Here is a 22,022-nt window from a genome sequence, read left to right on the forward strand (position 1 = left end):
TATCCTCCATTTTCTTTAACGCCTCTTCTGCCTTAACACTAAACGAGGTATCATGCTGTATAGGAGCATCCAATAATTTTGCCTTAACATGATCAGGTAAACTCTGTTAATTTAACCAAATGTCTTCGAATCACAGAACCTGTAACTGCGGCTCTACAAGAGGCCTCTAAAGAATCAAAACCACATTGCAGAGTATGTTTTCCCACCTGTTCAACTGCATGCAATAAATCCTGCATTTCTTTACAATCAGGAGCTTCTGAGCTTGCAAGCATTTTCTGTTTTAACTGAGCCATTAAGTATTGTTGGCACTTAAGCATGTGAAACTGGCAATTTAAAGCTCTTACTGCTAGAGTTGCAGAAGTGTATACTTTCTTCCCCCATCTATCCAAAGCTCTGGAATCTCTGTCAGAGGGTACTGGATTTTTTGCAATGGAAGCCTTAATCCCTTTTGGACCCTGGGAAATAGTTTCTGGATCAGCAGAAGGGTTTTTATAAAGAAACTTGAGAGTCAGGGACTCTATAATACCTATCTGGCTTGGCTGGTGCAGGGGGCAAAGAATCAGGAGATAAGCTGGATTCAGAGAACACATCATCCACAATATGTAGCACAGGCAGAATAGCCAGGGGCCTGTGCTGAGGCAATAAAAAGGAAATCCCCGAGCCTTTTTTCTTGGATTTTGAGTAATCCTGACTTTCCCAATGGAAATGCTCCCTCCTGGTATGTAAAGTTTCCCCAAAAGAATAATCCTCAGGAGGAGAGGCTGAAGGGATATATTCTTCAGCACCAGAGTCCTCATAGGGGGGTATAGATTATCCCTGGTCTGAAGAGGAATCAGAGGAAATGGAAACCTGATCAGAGGAATCGTAGTCTGTATCCTGCCTAGGCCTTTTTTCAGGAGGGGGATGGGAACCACTATTAGAGTAAAGAGGTCTTCGGCCATTTTAAGCATCTGTTTCTTAGGCATGGAGGACTGTCCAGGAGAATGCTGTACTTGTTTCTTTGTCTTTAATGGTATTTTTGTCTTGGCTGTTGTTTTAATGGTAAGTTGTGAAGGTCTGAAAACACCCTCAGAAGTCGACGCTTGCTCAGCGGCTCCGGACCCATCTGAGGGATTAGTTTCCATAGGCCCAATACCTTGAGTTTCCAGAGGCCTAGTTGTCTCCCCGTGGGAGTCGGAGGCGGCCTGTGGCTCTGAGGTAGCGGGTGGCAGGGGCTGCGAAAGCGGCTCACTGAGAACCGGTGACTGGCCTAGAAGAGGTTTTGTCGTCGGTTTTGGACCTCGCATGCCTGTTTTTATCCTTGTCCTTGTGTTTTTTCGGTATTGCGGTCGTTGGCTGATCCGATGGCATAGTATAATAGAACCTTCGGCCAAAGTAGTGCAAAGCAAAATCAAAACGTCTTTTTATAGTGTATTTGTTAAATCTAGCACAAAACCACAACTAGTGACGTCGTGATCAGGGCCTAGGCATGGAATACAGTAAGAGTGGAAGTCCTTATGAGGTATTTGCTTCCCACAAGAAATACATTTATTAACTTTTTCTGACATTGGTCTGCGGCAAGAAAAAAGTTTCCCCAACGGGGTACTTAGCTTTATTGAAGACTTCGGATCTGAAATTCGACTTCGAAAATCTCAGGAGTCGGCCGACCGGCACTTGCGAACTGCTTCTGCTTCGGGCACCGCGCGGCAAGAAAGACTTAAGAAAATGGCGTTGGATGCATCTTATATACCCCTGGCGCACTGACGTCAAGGAAGACGCGACAGCAACAGACGCCGGACCAAGACTTTGGAACTCTGGCCGACTGCGGGACTGCCTGATGGCAGGATAACCCCAGTGTAATGACTGCAGCAGTGTAACACGAACATCTGGAAGGAAGAAACTATTAATTTTATGAAAGCATAAATAAGCAACTGGGCTGGTATTCAACAGCAGGATTTAACTGAAAGGGCACATCTTATGCATGCTCCTAACCTGGCCGTGAGAAAGCAGTCAAGACCTGCAGTAGTAAAGATACAATCATACCAGCAGAAACAGTTGATCCTGACAAAACAGTAGTACAAGGGCAAAGTATTAAAAATTGGAGACCATTTATGGAAAATGATTGTTCACTGCACACCAGGCAGAAGAGGAGTAAATTTATTCCCAGTTGTTTGTCTTTCGGCTTTTCCTGGTTAGTGGTCGCCACAGCGGAACTCTGATCCGCTAATAATTGGCAGTAGATTTTCATGAACGCTGAGGTGCCAACTTGACGTCCAACCTTCAATGAAGGCACACCCATTTACACACGTCTTTCGAAAGCCACCCAACCACGTGGAGGACATGCGGACTCTACACAGAAGGCACTCCCCACACTCTAGCAGAGAATCGAAAGGGAGAACCTCTTGCTGTGAGACAACAACGCTACTGCTGCACCACCGCAGTATGACCAGTAATCAGGGAATATCCAGAGGCAGGTGTGAGATTCAAGCTGATGTATCCCAGCTGTCTTTAGAATATTTTTTCCTGGAAGATATGTCATTTTTGAAGCAGAACAGGCTAGGGGAAAATACAAAAGTTTGTCCAACAAGGGTGAGCCATCAAACAAGAAGGGTAGTTTGATTTTCATTCTTCTGCTGTGCTGGTAAGGCTCTGTGACTTTGCCAGTGAAACCTCTTCCAATGCTCCAGGAAAATACTTGCGACAGAAAAATAGCCCAGGAGTTTACTAGAAGAATCAGGAGCACCTTGGACTTGAAAGAGAGTGTGAGACTGGCAGATGGATGAACAGAAAGACAACCAGTAACACTGAAATTAGTGAAGAAATGTGAGAATATAAAGCATCAATCACATTTGTAAAATATGACTTTAAAGGAAAAAGTAGCAGGGAAAGACTGGATTTTAATGGACTTTGTTAAATTAGTTGGGAGACTGACAGGGATATGTCCAGTTTTGTAAAAACAAGTTATGTCTTACCATAACATTCCATCTGTGTTGTTGATCTTCATTCATTCATTACTGATGGGTTATCAGTTCTGCTCTTGGAACAGAGCCGGCCAATATCAAGCTCACATCAGCCAAAAACTCTTGAGCCAAGGTCCTACCCAGAATGCTCTGGTCCCTGTTACCTCAGATCGAGTTTGCAAGTTGATAGATAAAAGTAGAGGCCACCTCTGGTCACAACAGACCTACAATAAAGGAGTACATGAGGTCAACCAGGAACCTCTGGATGGTGGAAGGAGAGTGGGAAGCAATGAATGACCGAAGATCAACAACACAGATGGAACGTTATGGTAACACATAACTATTTTATCTGATGATGTTAATCTTTGTTCATTCCTTACTGATGGGACAGAGTCCCCAGCTACCTGTATCCCTGGGTGGCCCTCATGGAAGGACATTCCTGAGCACCATGGAGCCAAAGGAAGCTCTACCTCTGGAGGCCAAGTCCCAATTGTAATGAAGAATAAAGGTATGAGGGTTTGGCCCAAGTTGCAGGTAAGCAAATATCATTGAGGGAAGCCTTAGCAAGAAAAGCTGCTGAAGTTGCCATAGATCTTGTAGAATGTGCTTTGACTCTGAGGGAAGGTAAGATTGCTTTTGTTGTAGATAAAGGTAATACAATTTCTCAACCATGAAGCCAATGTAACTTTTGATACAGGATGACCTAGTCTAGGTCCAGAAAAAGCTAGAAACTGTCTGATTTACGGGTAGATTTTGTTCTGACCAGATAAAATCGTATTTGCCTATGAACACTCAAGGAGTGCAAGCAATGCTCTCCCTTGTTAGAGTGGTTAAGAAAGAACACTGGAAGGTCAATAGATTGGTTGATAGACCGCTCTGACACCACTTTTGGTAAAAAGGAAGAATTAGTTCTCAGTGATGCCATATCCTTACAGAAGACAAGATAGGGAGGTTTGATGCATAAGGCTTGAAGTTCTGACAAGCGTCTGGCTGATGTGATTGCAATCAGAAACAAAGTTTTCCAAGAGAGATATTTGACATCACATGAAGACGCAGGTTCAAAGGGGGGAGCTGTTAGAGCTTGCAGAACCAATGCCAAATCCCAAGGTTGCACCGGTTCTCTAAAGGGAGGTTTTAGGTGGATAACCCCTTTCAAGAAAGTTTTACAGAGTCTGTGTGACATAAGTGAAGAATCTTGAAAACCAATGTGGAAATCTGAGATGGCAGCTAAATGCACACGATTAGTAGTCAAGACACCCTAGAGTGGAAAAGATGTGATGAGTAATCCAGTACCGCCAAAACTGGGGCAACTGGGGCTGACAAGGGGTCTAATTGTTTATTCGCTGCTCATAGAGAGAACCTTTTCCATTTGTTAAGATAAATTAGTCTGGTAGACGATTTAGGAGATGCAATAAAAACACTGTGCACAGGGGATGAGAGGTTTTCATGCCTGGGAATCAGTGAAAGTGGAGAAACCAAGCTGTCAGTTTCAGGATTGTTAGATTGGGATGAATCAGACCCTGTGGACAGGAGATGAACACTGGGGATGGAGTGAGGATCCACGGTTGATCTAGCAGGTGAGGCCAGAGGAAGGGAAAAGTACAGTTGTGTACACTTACCATAAATGTAGATGTTCGAGTATATTCACTGTTGCAGTCATTGCATTTGGGTAAGCTGCTGGTAGGTTGCCCTCAGTCGGCCTGAATTCCAAAGACTTGAGTCCTGTCTCGGTTGCTGTCTTCGTATATAAACATGCAGCCAACGTGTATATATATATATATATATATATATATATATATATATATATATATATATATATATATATATATATATATATATATGCATCAATATAAACTTTACCTTCATCTACAAGCAAATACACCACACAGGTTGTAGAAGATAGAGAAGGAAAGACAAACTTCAGAATGATAACCTGGACTGCAACAATGAATACACTCGAACATCTACATTTATGGTAAGTGTACACAAATGTACTATGTTCTTCATATTTCACTGTTGCAGTCATTACATTTGGGTAAAATCCCAAAGCTATGGTTGGGAGGCTGGAGCTAAACAGCATTAGGTGCAGCTAAAAGGCCCTGCGGCACTGCAGTGGTAAAGCCTGCCCTGAAAAGAGTAGAGAGGCAAATGGTAATGCTTTGTAAAGGTGTGAACAGAACTCCAAGTAGCAGCCTCTAGAATATCTTTGGTTGGTACTCCTATGAGAAAGGCTGCTGAAGTAGCTGCAGCTCTGGTGGAATGAGGCTTAATGCCCTTGGGCACAGGTTTACCATGGTGTAAGTAGCAGAAACGGATGCAGTGGCTTATCCACTGTGAAATTGTCTGCTTTTAAATAGCCTTTCCTTCTGATCCTGCAGCATATGACACTAGCAATTGCTCAGTTTTTCTTAGAGCTTTTGCCCTGCTCAAGTAGAATCTTAGCGGTCTGTGTACGCCCAAGGAATGCAGAATTCTCCCCCTTGTTCTGCGTATTTGGATAAAAAGTTGGCAGATGAACTGTTTGGTTAAAAGCCACACTGGAAACCACCTTAGGCATAAAAGTAGGATTTGTCCTCATAGACACCCTGTCTGGGTGAAATATTATAAAAGGCTCTACAGCCATGAGGGCATGTAGCTCTGAAACTCTTGTTGCTGAAGTAATTGCTAGTACCAGAGCTGTTTTCCATAAGAACTTTAGATCAGCGGTAGCAGCTGGTTCAAATGGAGGCAGGGTGAGCTTTTCCAACACATAATTGAGGTCCCATGCAGGTAATGGTGATCTTCTAGGAGGCCTTAAATATTTGGCTCCTCTAAGATACTGCTTTAGTAAAGGATGAGAAAAGATTGGTGGCTCAGTATTGTAATGAGCCGAAATGGCAGAGGCATGGATTTTGATTGATGAGAAAGATAGGCCTTTGTCAAGAATCTCAGTTAAGTACTGTAATACCTGAGGAATATTTGGTTCTGCTGTATCAGTTCCTTGTGCTTGATTCCAAGCACATAATCTGTTCCATTTGTCAGCATAAGATATTCTAGTACTAGTAACAAACAAAAAACACACTGGACCCAGCGGTGAATAGCTAACAGTTTAATAAAGCAAACCACCACTAATTATTGGTAACTTTTTTGCACCTTCCGTGATTTTGGTTATTTATATTCTAGTATTAGGCCTTCTGGCTTCCAAAATGACATCCATCACAGCTTTACTGAGAGGTGTTGTTTGCATGACAACATGATTAGCCATGCTGCCAGGTTCAGAGTCTGTAGTTGATTGTGCAGGATCGGACTGTTTTGCTGGGACAGTAGTTGTGGTCTTTGAGGCAAGGTCCAAGCTGGGTATCGAGCCAAGTTCCTTAGGACTGGGTAACAGTATTGGCGGGGCCAGTCTGGAGCAATTAATATCATATTTGGCTTATCTTGTCTGACTTTTAGGAGGACCTTGGGTAGAAGAGGCAGAGGAGGAAAGGCGTAAACTGACAGGTTTTTCCAAATGAAGGATAGGGCGTCCACTTCCATGCTTGTCTGTGATAAGTTCTTGTGCAGAATCTTTTCAATTGATAATTTTGAGGAGAGGCGAATAGATCCATGTCTGGGCTACCCCATTTCTCTGTTATCATGCTGAAGACTTGTGGATTTAGTTTCCACTCGTGAGGATCCATAAGGTTTCTGCTCAAGTCTGCCGGAGTGTTTTGTTTTCCTGGCAGGAATTGAGCTTGAAGATTATTTGGTAGGTCAAAGCTGTGTCCCACAATGCCATGGCTAATCTGCAAAGGGGGTATTGAGTGTGTGCCCCCTTGCTTGTTTATGTACCACATGACTGTGGTGTTGTCCATCTTCATCAGTAGTTGTCCTGGATGAAGCAAGTCCTTGAAGGCTGTTAGGGCATTTTGAACTGCTAGCATCTCTTTCTGGTTGATATGTAGATGCATTTGTTTTGGTGTCCATAAGCCCTGAATGCATCTTCCTGCCATGTCCCCCCCCCAAACATAATCTGATGCGTCTGTTGTTAAGGTTTGGCTGGCATGGGGTAGAGTGAAGGGCAGTCCCATGTTTTGGTGACATGCCTTTGCCCACCATAGAAACTCCTGTTGCAGGCAGGGAATGAGAGGAACTATTATTTCCAGACTGTGTGAATGTTGACTCCATAAACTTTTTAGGTACCATTGAAGTTTCCTCATATGCAGTCTTGCATACGGAATTAGTAGGATGCAGGATGCCATGAAGCCCAGAGACAGAAGAATTTGCCTTGCAGAAGACTGGGTTTTTGTTGCCATCAGTTTGAAGTAAGCAGTCAGTTGCCTTTGCTTGTCTGGCGTGAGGTAAGCCATCTGGACAGTTGTATCCAAGCTTGCACCCAGGAATGTTATCTTTTGAGAGATTACCAGTTGTGATTTCTTTTCGTTTATTGTGTACCCTAGGCATATTAGAAACCTTTTCACAAATGCCAGGTGTCGAAGAAGAGTGTCCTTGTTCTCTGCTTGAATGAGACAGTCGTCCAAGTAAGGATATATTTGTATACGTCTTTGTCTGCAAAATGCAATTACTGGTGCCAGGCACTTTGTAAAGACCCTGGGCGCAGTAGATAAGCCAAAGGGCAGTGCAGAGAATTGGTAATGCATTAAGCCAGTCTTGAAACTGAAGTATCTTCTGCACGATTGTCTTATTGGGACATGCAGGTATGCCTCTTTTAGGTCTAAAGTCACCAGCCAAGCATTCTTGCCCAGCATAGGCATAAGCTGCTGCAAAGTCAGCATTTTGAATTTTGAAATGTCCAGGCAGGTGTTCAAAATCGATAAATACAGTATTGGCCGCTAAGCCTTGCCCTTTCTGGGTACCAAGAACAGTCTGGAGTAAAAACCTTGTCCTTTTTCCTGTTCTGGTACTGTCTGAATGGCCCCCATATCCATGAGGGATGTAACCTGTTTCTGTGCCTCTGCCCACTGATTTTTTGGCAGATCTGGCCAACCATTTGCCATTGGCAGAGTGTAGAAATGGAATCTGTATCCCTGTGATACGATGTTTAGTACCCACTTGCCCTGGGTTATTAACTGCCAATTTTGAGCATAAAGTGCTAATTTTCCCCCCTATGGGTGCTGGCAAAAGATAAGTGCTTGGTGTGGGCAGACGGAAATCATTGGGATTGCTTTCTGTAGGTTTGCGCTTTATCTCCACCAGATTTGGAGGTGGAAGCACACCATTGCTTTGACCTGTATGAATCTTGCGCCTTGTATCTGGAACCCTTAGGGCGTCTGGGTTTGCCCCTTTGAGCTCTGTCTACCACAGGAAAGGGCCAAAAATTTTGTTCCTTTAACCAGGCATGCCTCCTAATCACAGATTCAGTAACTGCGGCCCTGCAGGAGGCCTCTAAGGAATCAAAACCACACTGCAAAGTATGCTTTCCAACTTGTTCAGCTGCATGCAATAATTCGTGCAATTCTTTATTTTCTGCACATTCTGAAATCAACATAATTTTCTGTTTCAGCAATCCCATAACATGTTGTTAGTACTTAAGCATATGAACTTGACAGTTTAAGGCCCTGATTGCCAAGGTTGCAGATGTATAAAACTTTTTTCCCCATCTGTCTAGTGCCCTTGAATCTATCAGAGGGGGTAGGATTTTTTGCTGTTGAGGTCTTAACTCCCTTTGGACCCTGTGAAATAGTTGCAAGATCAGCAGCAGGGTTTCTAAATAAAAATGTATGCGGGTCAGGGACCCTGTAATATCTGTCTGGCTTACTGGGAGCCAGAGGTAAGGAGTCAGGGGTCAAGCTCGACTCCGAAAACACATCATCCACAATGTCTAAAACAGGGGGAATGGCTAAAGGTTTGTGCTGAGGGAGGAGGAGGAAATCCCTGAGCCTCTTTTTTGATTCTGAGAAGTCTTGACTCTCCCAGTGAAAATGCTCCCTCAAAGTATGCAAGGTTTCTCCAAATGAATAATACTCAAGAGGAGATGCAGATAGAATAGACTCCTCAGCATCAGAATCCTCATAGGGAGGTACAGATAATTCCTGATCAGAAGAGGAATCAGAAGAAATAGAAACCTGATCTGAAGATTCATAATCAGCGTCTTGCCTAGGCCTCTTACCTGGAGGGGAATTGTGTAGCCCTGATCAAGGTAATAAGGTCTTCAGCCATTTTGATCATCTGTTTTTTAGACATAGAGGCCTGTGCACGTGGCTCATGTGTCAGTTTTTTAGTTTTAGAAATTGCTTTTGTTTTTGGTTTTGCAGCTGTGGTCGGTTTGATATGCAAATGTTGAGGTCTAAATACACCCTCAGAAGCTGGTGCCTGCTCAGCGGGTCTGGACCCATCCAAGGGAGATACATCCGTCGGTCGAATACCTTGAGTATCTTGCGGCATATGCCAGACTCCACACAGGTGTCGGTAGAGGCCTGCGACTTGAAGGTAACGGGTATCAGGGGCTGCGAAAGTGCCTCACTGAGTACCGGCGACTGGCTTAGGAGAAGCTTAGTCATCGGTTTTGGATCTCGACCGTCTTTCTCTGTCCTTTTCTTTGTGCTTTTTATGTACTCCGGTAGTCGGACTGCTATCACATGACATTTCTGGGTAGTTAAATCGGTTTCCAAAATACTTTGATGCAAAAATATACCGACGCTTAATAGTGCGTTGGTTAAATCTAGCACAAAACTGACAGACAGGCACGTTGTGATCAGGGCCTAGGCAAGGAATACAGTATAAATGGAAATCCTTATGAGGTAGTTGCTTCCCACAAGTTGTTGTCTTTCAGCTTTTCCCGGTTAGGGGTCGCCACAGCAGAACTCCTATCCGCTAATGATTGGCAGTTGATTTTTACATGCTGAGTTGCCGGCCCTAACGCACAACCTTCAACGAATGTACGCCCATTCATATATGTCTCCACAGTAGACGCTCTAGCTGAGAATCGAACGGGACAACATTTTGCTGTGAGGCGACAACTTTTTCTGACATTGGTAAGGGGCAAGAAAAAGTTTCCCCAACGGGGTACTGAGCTTTAGTGAAGACTACTGTTCTGAAACTCAAACTCGAATATTTCAGTAGTTGGCCGACCGGAACTTGCGAAATGCTTCTGCTTCGGGCACTGCACAAGAAAGACTAAAGAAAATGGCGTCGGCTGCATGTTTTATACCCCTGATGACCTGACGTCATGGAAGAGAAGACAGCAACTGACGCAGGACCCGAGACTGTGGAATTCAGGCCGACTGAGGGCAACCTGCCAGCAGATTACCCAAATGTAATGACTGCAACAGTGAAACATGAACATCCAAGACTTGTCAAGGCCAATATGGAGCAATGAGGATCACTTTGCTCTTCAACTGTCGTGCTTTCTTCAGAAACTGGGAGATGAGGGGAAAAGGAGGATAAGCATAGAGTAGACCCCAAGGGCCAAGCGAGGACTAGAGCGTCTCTCTGTAACTGTCCCCGAGGGGGGATTAGGGCAAAATAGTTGCTGCACTTGTAGTTGGTTGGGGAGGCAAATAGGCTGCAGCAAAGCTGGCCCCAGCGGTTGAAGATTTTTGCCGCTATCATAGGATTGAAGGACCACTTGTGAGGTTGCGGAATGCCCCTGCTAAATTTGTCTGCTATCATGTTGGATCTCCCGGGAATGTGCGTGGCAATTGGAAAGCTGATGGAAGCTATCGCCCACTGCCATATTCTGAAGGCCTCTTGGCATAACGGGTAAGATCTGGTGGCCCCCTATTTGTCGATATACCAGACCACTGACATGTTGTCTGACTGGATCGCAATAGTCCTAGACAGAAGACTGGAATGAAATGCTTGCAATGCTAGTAGCACCGCCCTCAGTTCCAGGATATTGATATACAAAAGGGCCTCCGTCTCCAACCAGGTGCCTTGGACAGAGTTTCCCTGACACAGCCCCCCCCCCCCAATCAGGGAGGCATCCGTGGTCACCGTGGTTATAGGTTGATTGGGTTTGAAAAGGCGAGACCATTGTTGGGGATTTCAAGACGTCCACCAGAGTAAATCTTGCTTGCATCTCTGAGTTACACTTATCTGAAAAGACAAAGGATGTTGTAGAGGATACCACTGAGTGAGAAGTAGCCACTGAAGGAGCCTCATGTGGAATCTGGTTACAGGAACAATGGTAATCGATGCTGCCATTGACCCCAAGAGTTGGGAGTATAGATAGAGCTGAGATTTGTGGTGACAGAGCAGCGGTTGAACCTGTTGCCTTATTCCTGGAAGCCTGTGGTCCGGAAGGGATGCTGTGCAATTTCTCGTGTCCAACAGTACCCCTATAAATTCCAAAGACAGAGTTGGGTTCATGTTGGATTTCTCCCAGTTTATAGTGATTCCCAGGCTTTGAGCTGTTAGGAGAGTGTAGTGCAGGGCTTCTTCCAATAGACGCTTGGTGGGGGCGGTAAGGAGCCAGTAGTCTAGATATGGAAACGCCTGGAATCCTTGAAGTTGCAAGTGAGTAATAACCACTGCCATGCATTTGGTGAACACTCTGGGGGCTACAGAGAGACCGAAGGGCAGAGCTCGAAATTGGTAGTGACTGGCTCTTATGCGGAAGCGGAGGTATCTCCTTGAGCGTTTGTCCATTTTTATGTGGTAATATGCATCTTCAAGATCTACAGAGCACATCCAATAGTCTTCCTCCAGAAGAGTAAGGATAGACTGAACAGTGACCATCCAGAATTTCTCTGTTATTACAAATTTGTTCAGTGTGTTGAGATCCAGAATTGGTCTCCAGTCCCCTGTCTTTTGTGGCACTAAAAAGAACCTAGAGTAAAAATCGGAACCTATCTGGTCTGGGGGGACCACCTGGATGACGTTTTTGTAGCAGATTTTGGATTTTATGCGCTGCTCCTTCCCTTTGGGTGGAACATCGGTAATACTCTGGATGAGACTGGATAAAGATGGATGGGGATGCGACAGTCTCTGGGTATTATCCATTGTACCCAAGAGTCGGTGGTTATATTTTGCCAGGCAGCGGGGTAAAAGGAAAAATTACCCCCGACCGCTTCCAGAGTTAAGCAGTCGGGCAATGCTTCAGGAGCGCTGATAGGGCTGGCCAGAGAAGGAATCTCTGGAACCCCAGTTTTGCGGACCTCCTCTTGCCCGAAAGGGGAGTCTTCCACTGGAGCTTCCCCCTCTGCCTCTAGGGGAGAACTCAGCACATGCGTCCCGAAAAGTGCTTTGTGATTTCTTGTGTCACATCTTCCCGCTCCTCTGATTTCTGTAGTAGAATCGCTGAGGAGTGGAGTGTCTGACACCAAACAGCAGACAGGGTCTTGCCATCTTGTTCGCACCTTGCCAGCGTATATTTCACTTTAGGGCCAAACAAAGAAGCGGCCTCAATGGGGGCGTTCATGAAGGAAGCCTTAAAGGAGTCCGCAAAGGCGCAACCAGGCATGTTGTCTGGTGATTATACCGACACCTGCCACTCTACCCGCCTCTGCCACTCTACCCGCCCCTTCCATTGCATGAGAAATAAGACTCATGGAAGAGTTGGAAATGGACTCTAGGTGGCTGAGAAGCCACACTGTCACAGACCTCATCAGAAACAGCTACTGCCAAGGTTTCAGAGAGCTGGTTGATAAGACCCCTCTGAAGCCTGGTAAAGTGTGCCAAATAGTTCAAAGACTTTACGGCAAAGGTCAATGAAGCAAACACATGCGTCCCTAGTCTGTCAATCGCCCGGGACTGCTTGTTGGGCGGATGGACAGTCTGGCTCTCTTCTGCCAAATCCTTCTTAGTTGCATCCGCCACCACCATAGCATCCACTGGAAAACCTCGTGACCAATGTGGGTGCTCAGCTGGGGGCGATAATATTTTATCTGGTCTCCTTGGTATTGCTTCCAGGGTGTCAGGAGCCTTCCATGCGCGCTGGACGATGAGCTCATCGGCAGGCGGGGTAACCCAGGAGGTAGGGGGCCAGGCAAGAAAGGTCTGCAGGAATACAGATTCCTCAGAGAAAGGAATAAAGGACCTCCAGTCACCCCTCTGTCCAAGGATCTCAAGGATGTCACCAAAGGACACCTTAGAGGGGTGACCGTGGGGACCCTTCCCCGTCATTAAAATCCATATCTTCAGTTAATGACTCCTCAGTGGAGTCCATGTGCTTCCTCTTGCATGACACTTTGCGAGATACTTCCTCAGTGGGAGGATCTGGGGAAGACTGCAACAGGGGGTCTCCTGAGGAGGAGAAACCTGAGGCCCTTGTGCCCGATGGTTGTAGCTTGTGACAGTTGTGGCACAGAGGGGGGGAGAAGACTCAGACATGTGGGATTTGCCAGTGGAGGCAAGCGCCCTTGCCATGGCCTGGAAGGCCGGCCTGCCCAAGGAGGGATGGGAGCCTGAAACAGAGCACGACAACCACGGAACCGGGGTCACACCCCGCCCCGAAGAGCCCACGCCCAGACCAAGAGTTTCAAGAGGAACGTGAACCATGAGAGTGAGAGAATCCCTGGAGGGTGCCATAGAAAAAAATCTGCGTGGAACCAGGAATGCCCTCCCCCATGGCACAGCCACTGGCCTGAGAAGAGCCTGATGCCCAGTGCACCGAGGGCCACAAGGACAACTCCGGTTCCCAAGTGAGCTCCACTATTGGATTCGGAGGAAGGAAGCTGCTGTCTGAGTAATAGGCTTTGAAACTTGTGTAGAAGTCGAAGGAGGACTGTATGTTGGAGTTTGAAGAGATATACGTTCACCTGAAGGAGGGAACGCGGACTTCGACGGGTGAGAGATCTCTGGCCACAAGCAACTGGTCAACAAGCCGCAACACATCTTGTTCAGAGACTCTTGGCTGACCTCACGGAGAAAGCTGATGGCGATTCCGGCCTTTCTAGAAAAGGACTATATTGACTGCCAGCAAATGGATCCAATGAAGGAGAATACTTGGTCCTTGCTAATTCAATAGGTGCAGAGCCTGGAACTGAGGATGTCTGCACCGAAGAAAACAATGTGAAAGTAGTCTGCACAGATGACATCAGCGCCATAGTAGTTGAAGGTGTCTGCACCGTAAAGGCAAAAGTCTGCCCAGATCGGTACGGTGCCGTTCAGGAAAGTGTCTGCACCGGTAATAAGGATGGTACCAAGAAGGACTGCACCGAAGAACATGGTGCCGAAAATGTCTGCACTGTGGAGTACAGAAGAGTCATACTCGGAGCCAAAGGGGATTGTACCAACGGTGCCGAAGGGGAATGTACCTGCGTGGACGGTGCCGGTAAGGGCTGCGATGGAACTGTCAGAGCCGTAGTTGTCTGCACCGGGAAATCTGGTGCTGGTATTGATAAGGAAGACATGGCTAGAGCCAGAATCATTTGGGGAGGTGCCGAGCCTGGAGCAGACAGGGTCACAGGTGGCAGTGCCAAAGTAGTAATCAATTTCACCTTCTTATGAGTCTCCTCCCTACGATCTCCAGAGGGAGAAGAGGGGAATGACTTTGATGATGAAGAGGAAGAACGCCTCTTACAGGGTTTAACAGGAGGGGATGAGCCATCCAACCCAGAAATAGCCTCAGAAAAAGGAGATTTAAGAAGACCTTACAAAATTAACAACTTCTTCCTCTCATTAAGAGTCCTGGTAGAAAAATGTTTACAAATCCCACACAGGGGATCCACAGTAAGGTGGGAGACATTCAGACAGTAGACACAAATCATGGCCATCGGAAAGCTGTAACTTACGGCCGCAATCCTTACACTGCTTGAAACCAATGCTACTTTTCTTACCTGACACAATGATGCCGAGAACAGTATTAAAAGGAAGAGGAAAGGCTACCTAAAAGGGTAAGAAGATAAAAGGAAGAATTGCCAACGATGGTAAACAATTACCTCAAAGGTAAGAAAAAGAGTAATAAAGTAAAAAGACTAAAGGGAGAGAGTCTAAAGTATATGATAGGGTAGGAAAATATTGGTATAAACTTTTGAAAATATTTAAAGTAAGAACAATGTATAAAACTTTCAAAAATTAGACACTTAGCTGAGAGAGTGGCTTGACACGCTGTACAGCAAAGTGGCAAACGAGATCTGAGGTAACAGGGAGCAGAACATCCTGGGTAGGACCTTGGCTCGAGAGTTTTTGGCTAACGTGAGGTTGATATTGGCCGGCTTGGTTCCGAGGACGGAACCAATAACCAATCAGTAAGGAATGAACGAAGATTAACATCAGATCCAATGTTTGGAAGGACACTAAAAGGGGAAGAAGGGAGGAGTAAACATTTTTGTTCTAACTGTATTTGTAAAAAACATTTTATGATATAGACTACATTTATTATGAAGTATTTCAGTGACTGTTATATGTGACAAAGTAGACTGATGTTTTTTTTCTTCTCTAAGAAAAGTAGGCATTACAATGTAAAAACAAAAGACTGGACAAAGTACATTTAAGTCAACAGGTTTTACTCTTGGGCTGTTGTGGTAGGATGGGATGTACACGTGCACTGATTATAATACATGTAGAACTAAAATTTTTTTTTTTTTTTTTACTTTTGCATAGATGAATGCGTGTATTAAAGCCCTTGACTTGGTCTAAAGACATGTTTTCTGTGAATGCAAGCAGGTTTTAAAAAAAAGAGAAACCACAATGCAAAAGTTTTATTTAAGCAAATAAATTTTCAGTGTCAGATGAGAAATCTGGAGCTAAGGGGCAAGCGTTCAGTAAAAAATAAAGTTTAAAATTATTGAAAGTGAATAAGACATAACAGCTTTTATAGTAACTAAATACTTTAATACATTTACTATAGCATACATTTCAGTTTTAATTAAAAATAGTCAGTGCACTTTTTCTTAAAGTTAATATTAATGTTTTCCAAAAAAAAAAAAAAGTTGTTTTTCACATGTGGGAGGGTAATAATGATAAGACAAGACAAAAACAGACAGAAATTAGTGCAAGTATTTGTGTGGCACATGCTGCAACATGCATCTTAGCATGGATAAAGTATATTTGTGGACACTTACCATAGATGTAGATGTTAGAGTGTATTCACTGTTGCAGTCATCACACTTGGGTTATCTGCCTTGCAGGCAGCCCTCAGTTGACTCAAATACCAGAGACTTAGTATTTCTGCGTCGGATGCTGTCACTCCTGGACCGAAGTCAGGTCGTCAGGGGTATAAAACAGGCAGCAGACGCAATTACATCAGTTTTTCTTGCCCCAAATGTCAGGAGCCCCCAAATAGGGAGCTAGGTTATGGTGGGGAAACACCACCAGTAAAAAGTAAATACCAATACTAGTAGAAATAGCCATAGAGAGGAGAGAGATCAAGAAAACCAGGGGGCTGGTGGGAGGGAAACCAGGACTGCAACAGTGAATACACTCGAACATCTACATTTATGGTAAGTGCACACAACTGTACTATGTTCTTTGTGTTTCACTGCTGCAGTCATCACACTTTGGTGGATTCCCAAAGCTGAGAAAGGGTGGAGGCAGTCAAGAAGAGTTATGGCTGACTAGCAGGCCTTCCAAGACTGCTGTAGCAAAACCTGCCCTGAATTTGGAAAATATAGGCAAGTGGTAATGCTTGGTGAAGATATGTACAGAACTCCAGGTAGCAGCTTCCAGGATGTCCCTGGTAGGGACTCCCCTGAGAAATGCTGTAGAGGTAGATGTTGCCCTAGTGGAATGTGTTCTAACCCCTTGAGGGGATGGTTTTCCATGGTGCTTGTAGCAGAAATGGATGCAGTGTGCTATCCATTTGGAAATGGTTTGTTTTGTAAAGGCCTTGCCCTCTGCCCCTGTTGCAAAGCTGACTAGTAACTGGTCAGATTTTCTGAAGGGCTTAGTCCTATCAAGGTAGAATCTGAGCTGTCTGTGCAAGTCCAAAGAGTGCAGGATCCTTTCCCCTTTATTTTTAGGATTAGGGAAGAAGGTCGGCAAATGGATGGATTGGTTGAGAGCCACATTGGACACCACTTTAGGCATTAATGAAGGGTTAGTCCTGAGGGAGACCCTGTCAGTATGGAAAATAAAAAGAAGTTATGTACTTACCATAACGTTCCCTGTGAGTTGTTCACCTCACCTTTATTCTTACACGTGGGTTTGGAGCAGAGCCATCGGCTCAGAGTCGGCTGCTTTACTAGCTAAAGATCTCAGAACAGCTTGAGGCCAGGCTCCTATCCCATGATGCTCTCTGTCCTACCCCCAGATCTAGTTTGCTGAACTCAGCAACAATAAAAAGTAACTCGGAAGTACTCCAGCTGGAGTAAGAATCAGAGAAAACACTACCAGACCCAAAGTCTACCCGTTCTTCGAGCCCCTGGAGGGGGATGGTGGGTGGGAATGTAAGAATAAAGGCGAGATGAACAACTCACATGGAAGGTTATGGTAAGTACATAACTTCTTTATGTGAAGTTCAATCTCACCGTTTATTCTTAAATGTGGGTAGCGTCCCAAGCACCCTAATCCTGGGTGGCTCACAGGAGTATATTCCTGAGGACAGTAGAACCAAAGGAAGCTCTGTCCCTGGAGGCCTTGTCCACTTTGTAATGAGTGATAACGGTATGAGGCTTAGACCAAGTGGCAGCTGCACATATAGTATCCAAAGGTAAACGAGCCAAATAAGCCAAAGACGTGGAGACAGCTCTAGTTGAATGGGCCTTCACACCATATTTTAATGTTTGGTTGGCTGAAGAGTAGATAAATTTAATGCAGTCAGTTAACCACTTGGAAAGGGTAACTTTAGAAACTGATAATCCTTTCTTCGCATCCGCGGAAGATACAAAAAGTTGGTCAGATCTTCGAAATGCCTTTGTCCTGTCCAAATAGTATCTCAATTGTCTGCAGACATCAAGTTTAAGCAACATGTATTCCAACTAACTAGAATGATTACGGAAAAAGGTTGGAAGCTCAATAGCTTGGTTCAGATTGGTCTCAGAGCACACTTTTGGCAAGAATGAAGGAGTAGTCCTCAGCGAAACCCTGTCCGGATAAAACACCAAATACAGTGGTTTGACAGAAATGGCTTGAAGCTCAGATACCCTAATGTGCTGAGGTAATGGCCACCAAGAAAATAGTCTTCCAGGATAGGAACTTCAGTTGATAGGATGATGCAGGCTCAAAAGGAGGAAGAATAATGCGGGACAGTACAAAATTTAGATTCCAGGGAGTAAAGGGCTGTCTTAACAGGAGGCCTGAGATGAATTTGTGCGACATTAAGTTAGAACCCTAAGCTCCAAGATGAAAATTCGAGATGGCAGCCAATTGGACTAACTGTGGCAGACGCAGCACCTTCTTGAAAAAGTTGAGAGAGAAATTCCAGAATACTAGCAATAGGGTCACACAGGGATCAACATTGTTTTGAGAAGCCCAAAGGGGAAAACGCTTTATTTACTAGCATATAATTTTCTAGTAGAAGCTTTATGGGAAGATACAAGAATGTGTTGTACCTCCAAAGAAAAGTCATGTGACCTGGCTAGGAAGGGAATTGGGAGCAGCCAAGCTGTCAATCTGAGGGAACAAAGAGGGGTGGAGGGTCCCTGATGAATGTGTCAGAAGGTCTGGAACTGGGTCCAGGATCCAAGGTTCCTCCAGTTGGTAGAGTCAGAGAAAGGGGAACCAAATCTGATGAGGCCAAAGCAGGGCTACTAAGATTACCATCCTGCCGAGGGCTTTGGCTTTCTGCAAGAACTTGGGAATCAGGAGAATAGGAGGAAAGGCATACAGGAGAGTCCCAGGGGCCAATCGTGTACGAGCGAGTCCCTTGGGCTGTCCCCCGGTGGGGGATTTACAGCAAAGTAGCTTCTGCATTTGGCATTCATAGGGGATGCAAAGAGGTCACAGCAAGGCTGGCCCCATCTGCAGAAAATCTTCTCAGCAACTTTGTTTTTGAGGGACCACTCTTGAGGTAACAGAATGGCTCTGCTCAATTTGTCCGCTATTACACTGGATTTCCCCGGGATATGCGTTGCTATCAGAAAGCACCCAGTGGACACAACCCACTGCCAAATTCTCAAGGCCTCTAAACACAGGGGGTAAGGCCTGGTTCCTCCTTGTTTGTTGATGTACCAGACTACCGGCATGTTGTCCATCTGTATGGCAATCGTCCTTAGAGGCAGAGGGTTGTGAAAGTGCTGCAACGCCAAAAGCCCTGCTCTCAGCTCCGGAACACTTATGTGCAACTGTGACTTTGTCTCCAACCACGTGCCTTGGGCAGTACTTCCCTGAAATAGCCCCCCCACCCTATCAGGGAAGCGTGCGTGGTCATTGTGGCTGATGGTGGGGGGAGAACAAATGGACGACCCATTGTAAGTTGTTGGTTGGTCAACCACCAGAGAAGATCCTTCTTGAAAGAGTCTGTAAATCATGATGGACGACATGGGAAGTTGTTGGTATGACCACTGGGTGAATAGTAACCACTGAAGAATCCTCATATGCATTAGTCCCAGAGGAACTGCTATGAGCGTAGCTGCCATGGCGCCTAGGAGTTTTAGAACTTGATGGGCCGGTACTTTTTTTTCCTGCAGAATGTCTGAGACCTGAGTTCGTAAAGAGGCTATTCTGTCCAGGGGTAATCTTATTGTGGCGGTGGCAGTGGCAGTGTCTAGTTCTGCTCCAAAAAGGAGATATGCTGTGATGGCGACAACGCACATTTTTCAAAATTGATAGTGATGCCTAGCTGAGAGCAGAGATTGAGTGTGTGATCCTTGGACAGAATTAGTTGATGCCTGGAAGCGGCAGTAAGGAGGCAGTCATCCAGATATTGGAAACACACTGAATCCTAGACATCTCAAGTCAGCCGTAACCACTGCCCTGCATTTGGTAAACACTCTGGGGACTGTTGTGAGTCCAAAGGGCAGTGCTCGGAATTGGTAGTGACTGGCTCCCAGCCAGAAACGCAGATGATCTCTGGATGGCCTGGCCATTTTGATGTGGTAGTATGCATTCTTGAGATCTATGGAGCAAATCCAATCGCCCACTCCGAGGAATGGAAGGATAGACTGAAGCATGACCATCCAGAACTTCTCCTTCTTTACAAAAGTGTTGAGTCTGCTGAGATCCAAAATGGGCTTCCAATCTCCAGTCTTCTTTGGAACTAAAAAGGATCTGGAGTAAGTTCCGAATCCTATCTGGTCTGCTGGGACTGGCTGGATGACTTTTCCTGCAGCCTCTGCATTTCTATGTCTGCTTGATCCCTGACAATGGGTGGAACAGCTGGGATTTTTGTGCCGACAGGCGGGCTTCATAGAAATGGAATGATGTATCCTCTGGTAACTATGCTGTGCCGACAGGCGGGCTTCATAGAAATGGAATGATGTATCCTCTGGTAACTATGCTTTGTACCAAAATATCTGTTTTAATTCCTAGCCAGGCATCCGGATACAAAGCCAAGCGACCCCCAACTGCCTCTAGAGCAGGAGAGTCAGGCCTCCTCTGAGGAGCGCTGGTAGGGCTTGCTGAGGAACTGCTCCCTGTTGCCTGGGTTCTGTGGACCCCCTCTGCCAAGAAGGCGCCTTCCATTATTGCCCCCTCCTCTGCCCCTGGAAAGGGGGGGGTCACTGTGTGTGTGTTCTGGAAAGCTCCTTGGGACTTTTGGAACCACATTTTTCCCACCTTTCTACCCTTTGGGGTACGGTCTAGTAGGGGTGGAAAAATGGACTCCTACAGCACATGAGAGTCTTTCCCTCCTGCTCAAACCTAGTGAGAGTCTCCTTGAATTTGGACCCAAACAGGGAAGAGCCATCAAATTGGGTGTTGACAAAGGAAGTCTTGAAGGCTTCTGCAAAGGAGCATAAGCGCATCCAGGATGGTCTCCACAGAGCTATCGCTGAACCTGCTGCTCGACGCGATCTATCAAATACATAAGAAATGAGCCGCATGGATGAGTTCACAATAGAATTAAGGGTGTTAAGCTGTGTCGTCACCTTTTCAGAGACAGCTTCATCCGTGTTGCCCTTTACAGTACCTCCAAGCTCTTTGAGGAGATCTCGTTGAAGAAGGGTGAAATGGGTTAAATAGTTAAGCGATCTCAAGGCAAATGTCGCAGAACTAAAGATGCGTTTTCCGTATCTGTCCATCGTCCTAGTCTCCCTATTAGGAGGATGGACAGAGGAAGAGGTTTCTGACATCTTTCTTGGTGGTGGCCGCCGCCACCATCATGGCATCAACGAGGACTCCCCCTTAGTGAGAAATGTCTGGTCTTGGGGGGAGATGATAAATTTATTAGGTCTCCGAGGGACCGGTTCTATAGAATCAGGAGACTCCCACGCCCTTCGAGCGACCAAATCCATCAGTTCGAAGGGCAGAGTAACCCAGCAGGTGGAAGGTTGACACCCAAAGGCCTTCAGGAGCACAGACTCATCCTCAGTAGGGCTAACAGACTGCCAGTCACCCCTCCGCTTAAGGACTTCCATGATATCCGCAAAGGAGATATCCTCCGAGGGGGATTGAGAGTATCCTTCTGATTCCTCTAAGTCGGTGACTGATGTCATCGATTCCTGAGGGGAATCTATATGCCTCCTCTTGCACAATCTCTTTCTGGGAACCTCATCAGTGGGGGATTCAGTTTAAGTCTCAGTAGAGCAGGGGTCACCCACTGCGGGTACCTGAGGCTCTGGGTCTTGACGCTTGACAGGAACCTGCGATGTGAAGGTGTGTACAGAACTCCAGGTAGCAGCTTCCAAGATGTCCCTGGTAGTGTCTCCCCTGAGAAATGCTGTAGAGGTAGATGTTGCCCTAGTGGAATGTGTTCTAACCCCCCCCCCCCCGGAGGGGTTGGTTTTCCATGGTGCTTGTAGCAGAAATGGATGCAGTGTGCTATCCATTTGGAAATGGTTTGTTTTGAAATGGCCTTGCCCTCTGCCCCTGTTGCAAAGCTGACTAGCAATTGGTCAGATTTTCTGAAGAGCTTAGTCCTATCAAGGTAGAATCTGAGCTGTCTGTGAATGTCCAAAGAGTGCAGGATCCTTTCCCCTTTATTTTGAGGATTGGGGAAGAAGGTTGGCAAATGGATGGACTGGTTGAGAGCCACATTGGACACCACTTTAGGCACTAATGAAGGGTTAGTCCTGAGGGAGACCCTGTCAGCATGGAAAATAATGAAGGGTTCCACAGCCATCAGTGCTTGTAGCTCAGACACTCTTCTAGCTGAAGTGATGGCTAGAAGCAAGGCTGTTTTCC

At 45.7% G+C, this 22,022-nt stretch overlaps 1 protein-coding gene across 1 annotated transcript in view; it reads right to left on the reverse strand.

The window, feature by feature from the left end:
• JARID2 (jumonji and AT-rich interaction domain containing 2) overlaps positions 1-22,022 on the reverse strand; it is a 1,781,868-nt gene that overhangs the window by 882,101 nt on the left and 877,745 nt on the right. Inside the window, exon 9 of the mRNA XM_044065716.1 lies at positions 14,639-14,687. Coding sequence (XP_043921651.1) covers positions 14,639-14,687 — 49 coding nt within the window. The remainder of the gene's footprint in view (positions 1-14,638; positions 14,688-22,022) is intronic.

Source organism: Protopterus annectens, chromosome 3.part0, assembly GCF_019279795.1.
Source record: "Protopterus annectens isolate FY-2018-M chromosome 3.part0, PAN1.0, whole genome shotgun sequence".
NCBI lineage: Eukaryota > Metazoa > Chordata > Ceratodontiformes > Protopteridae > Protopterus > Protopterus annectens.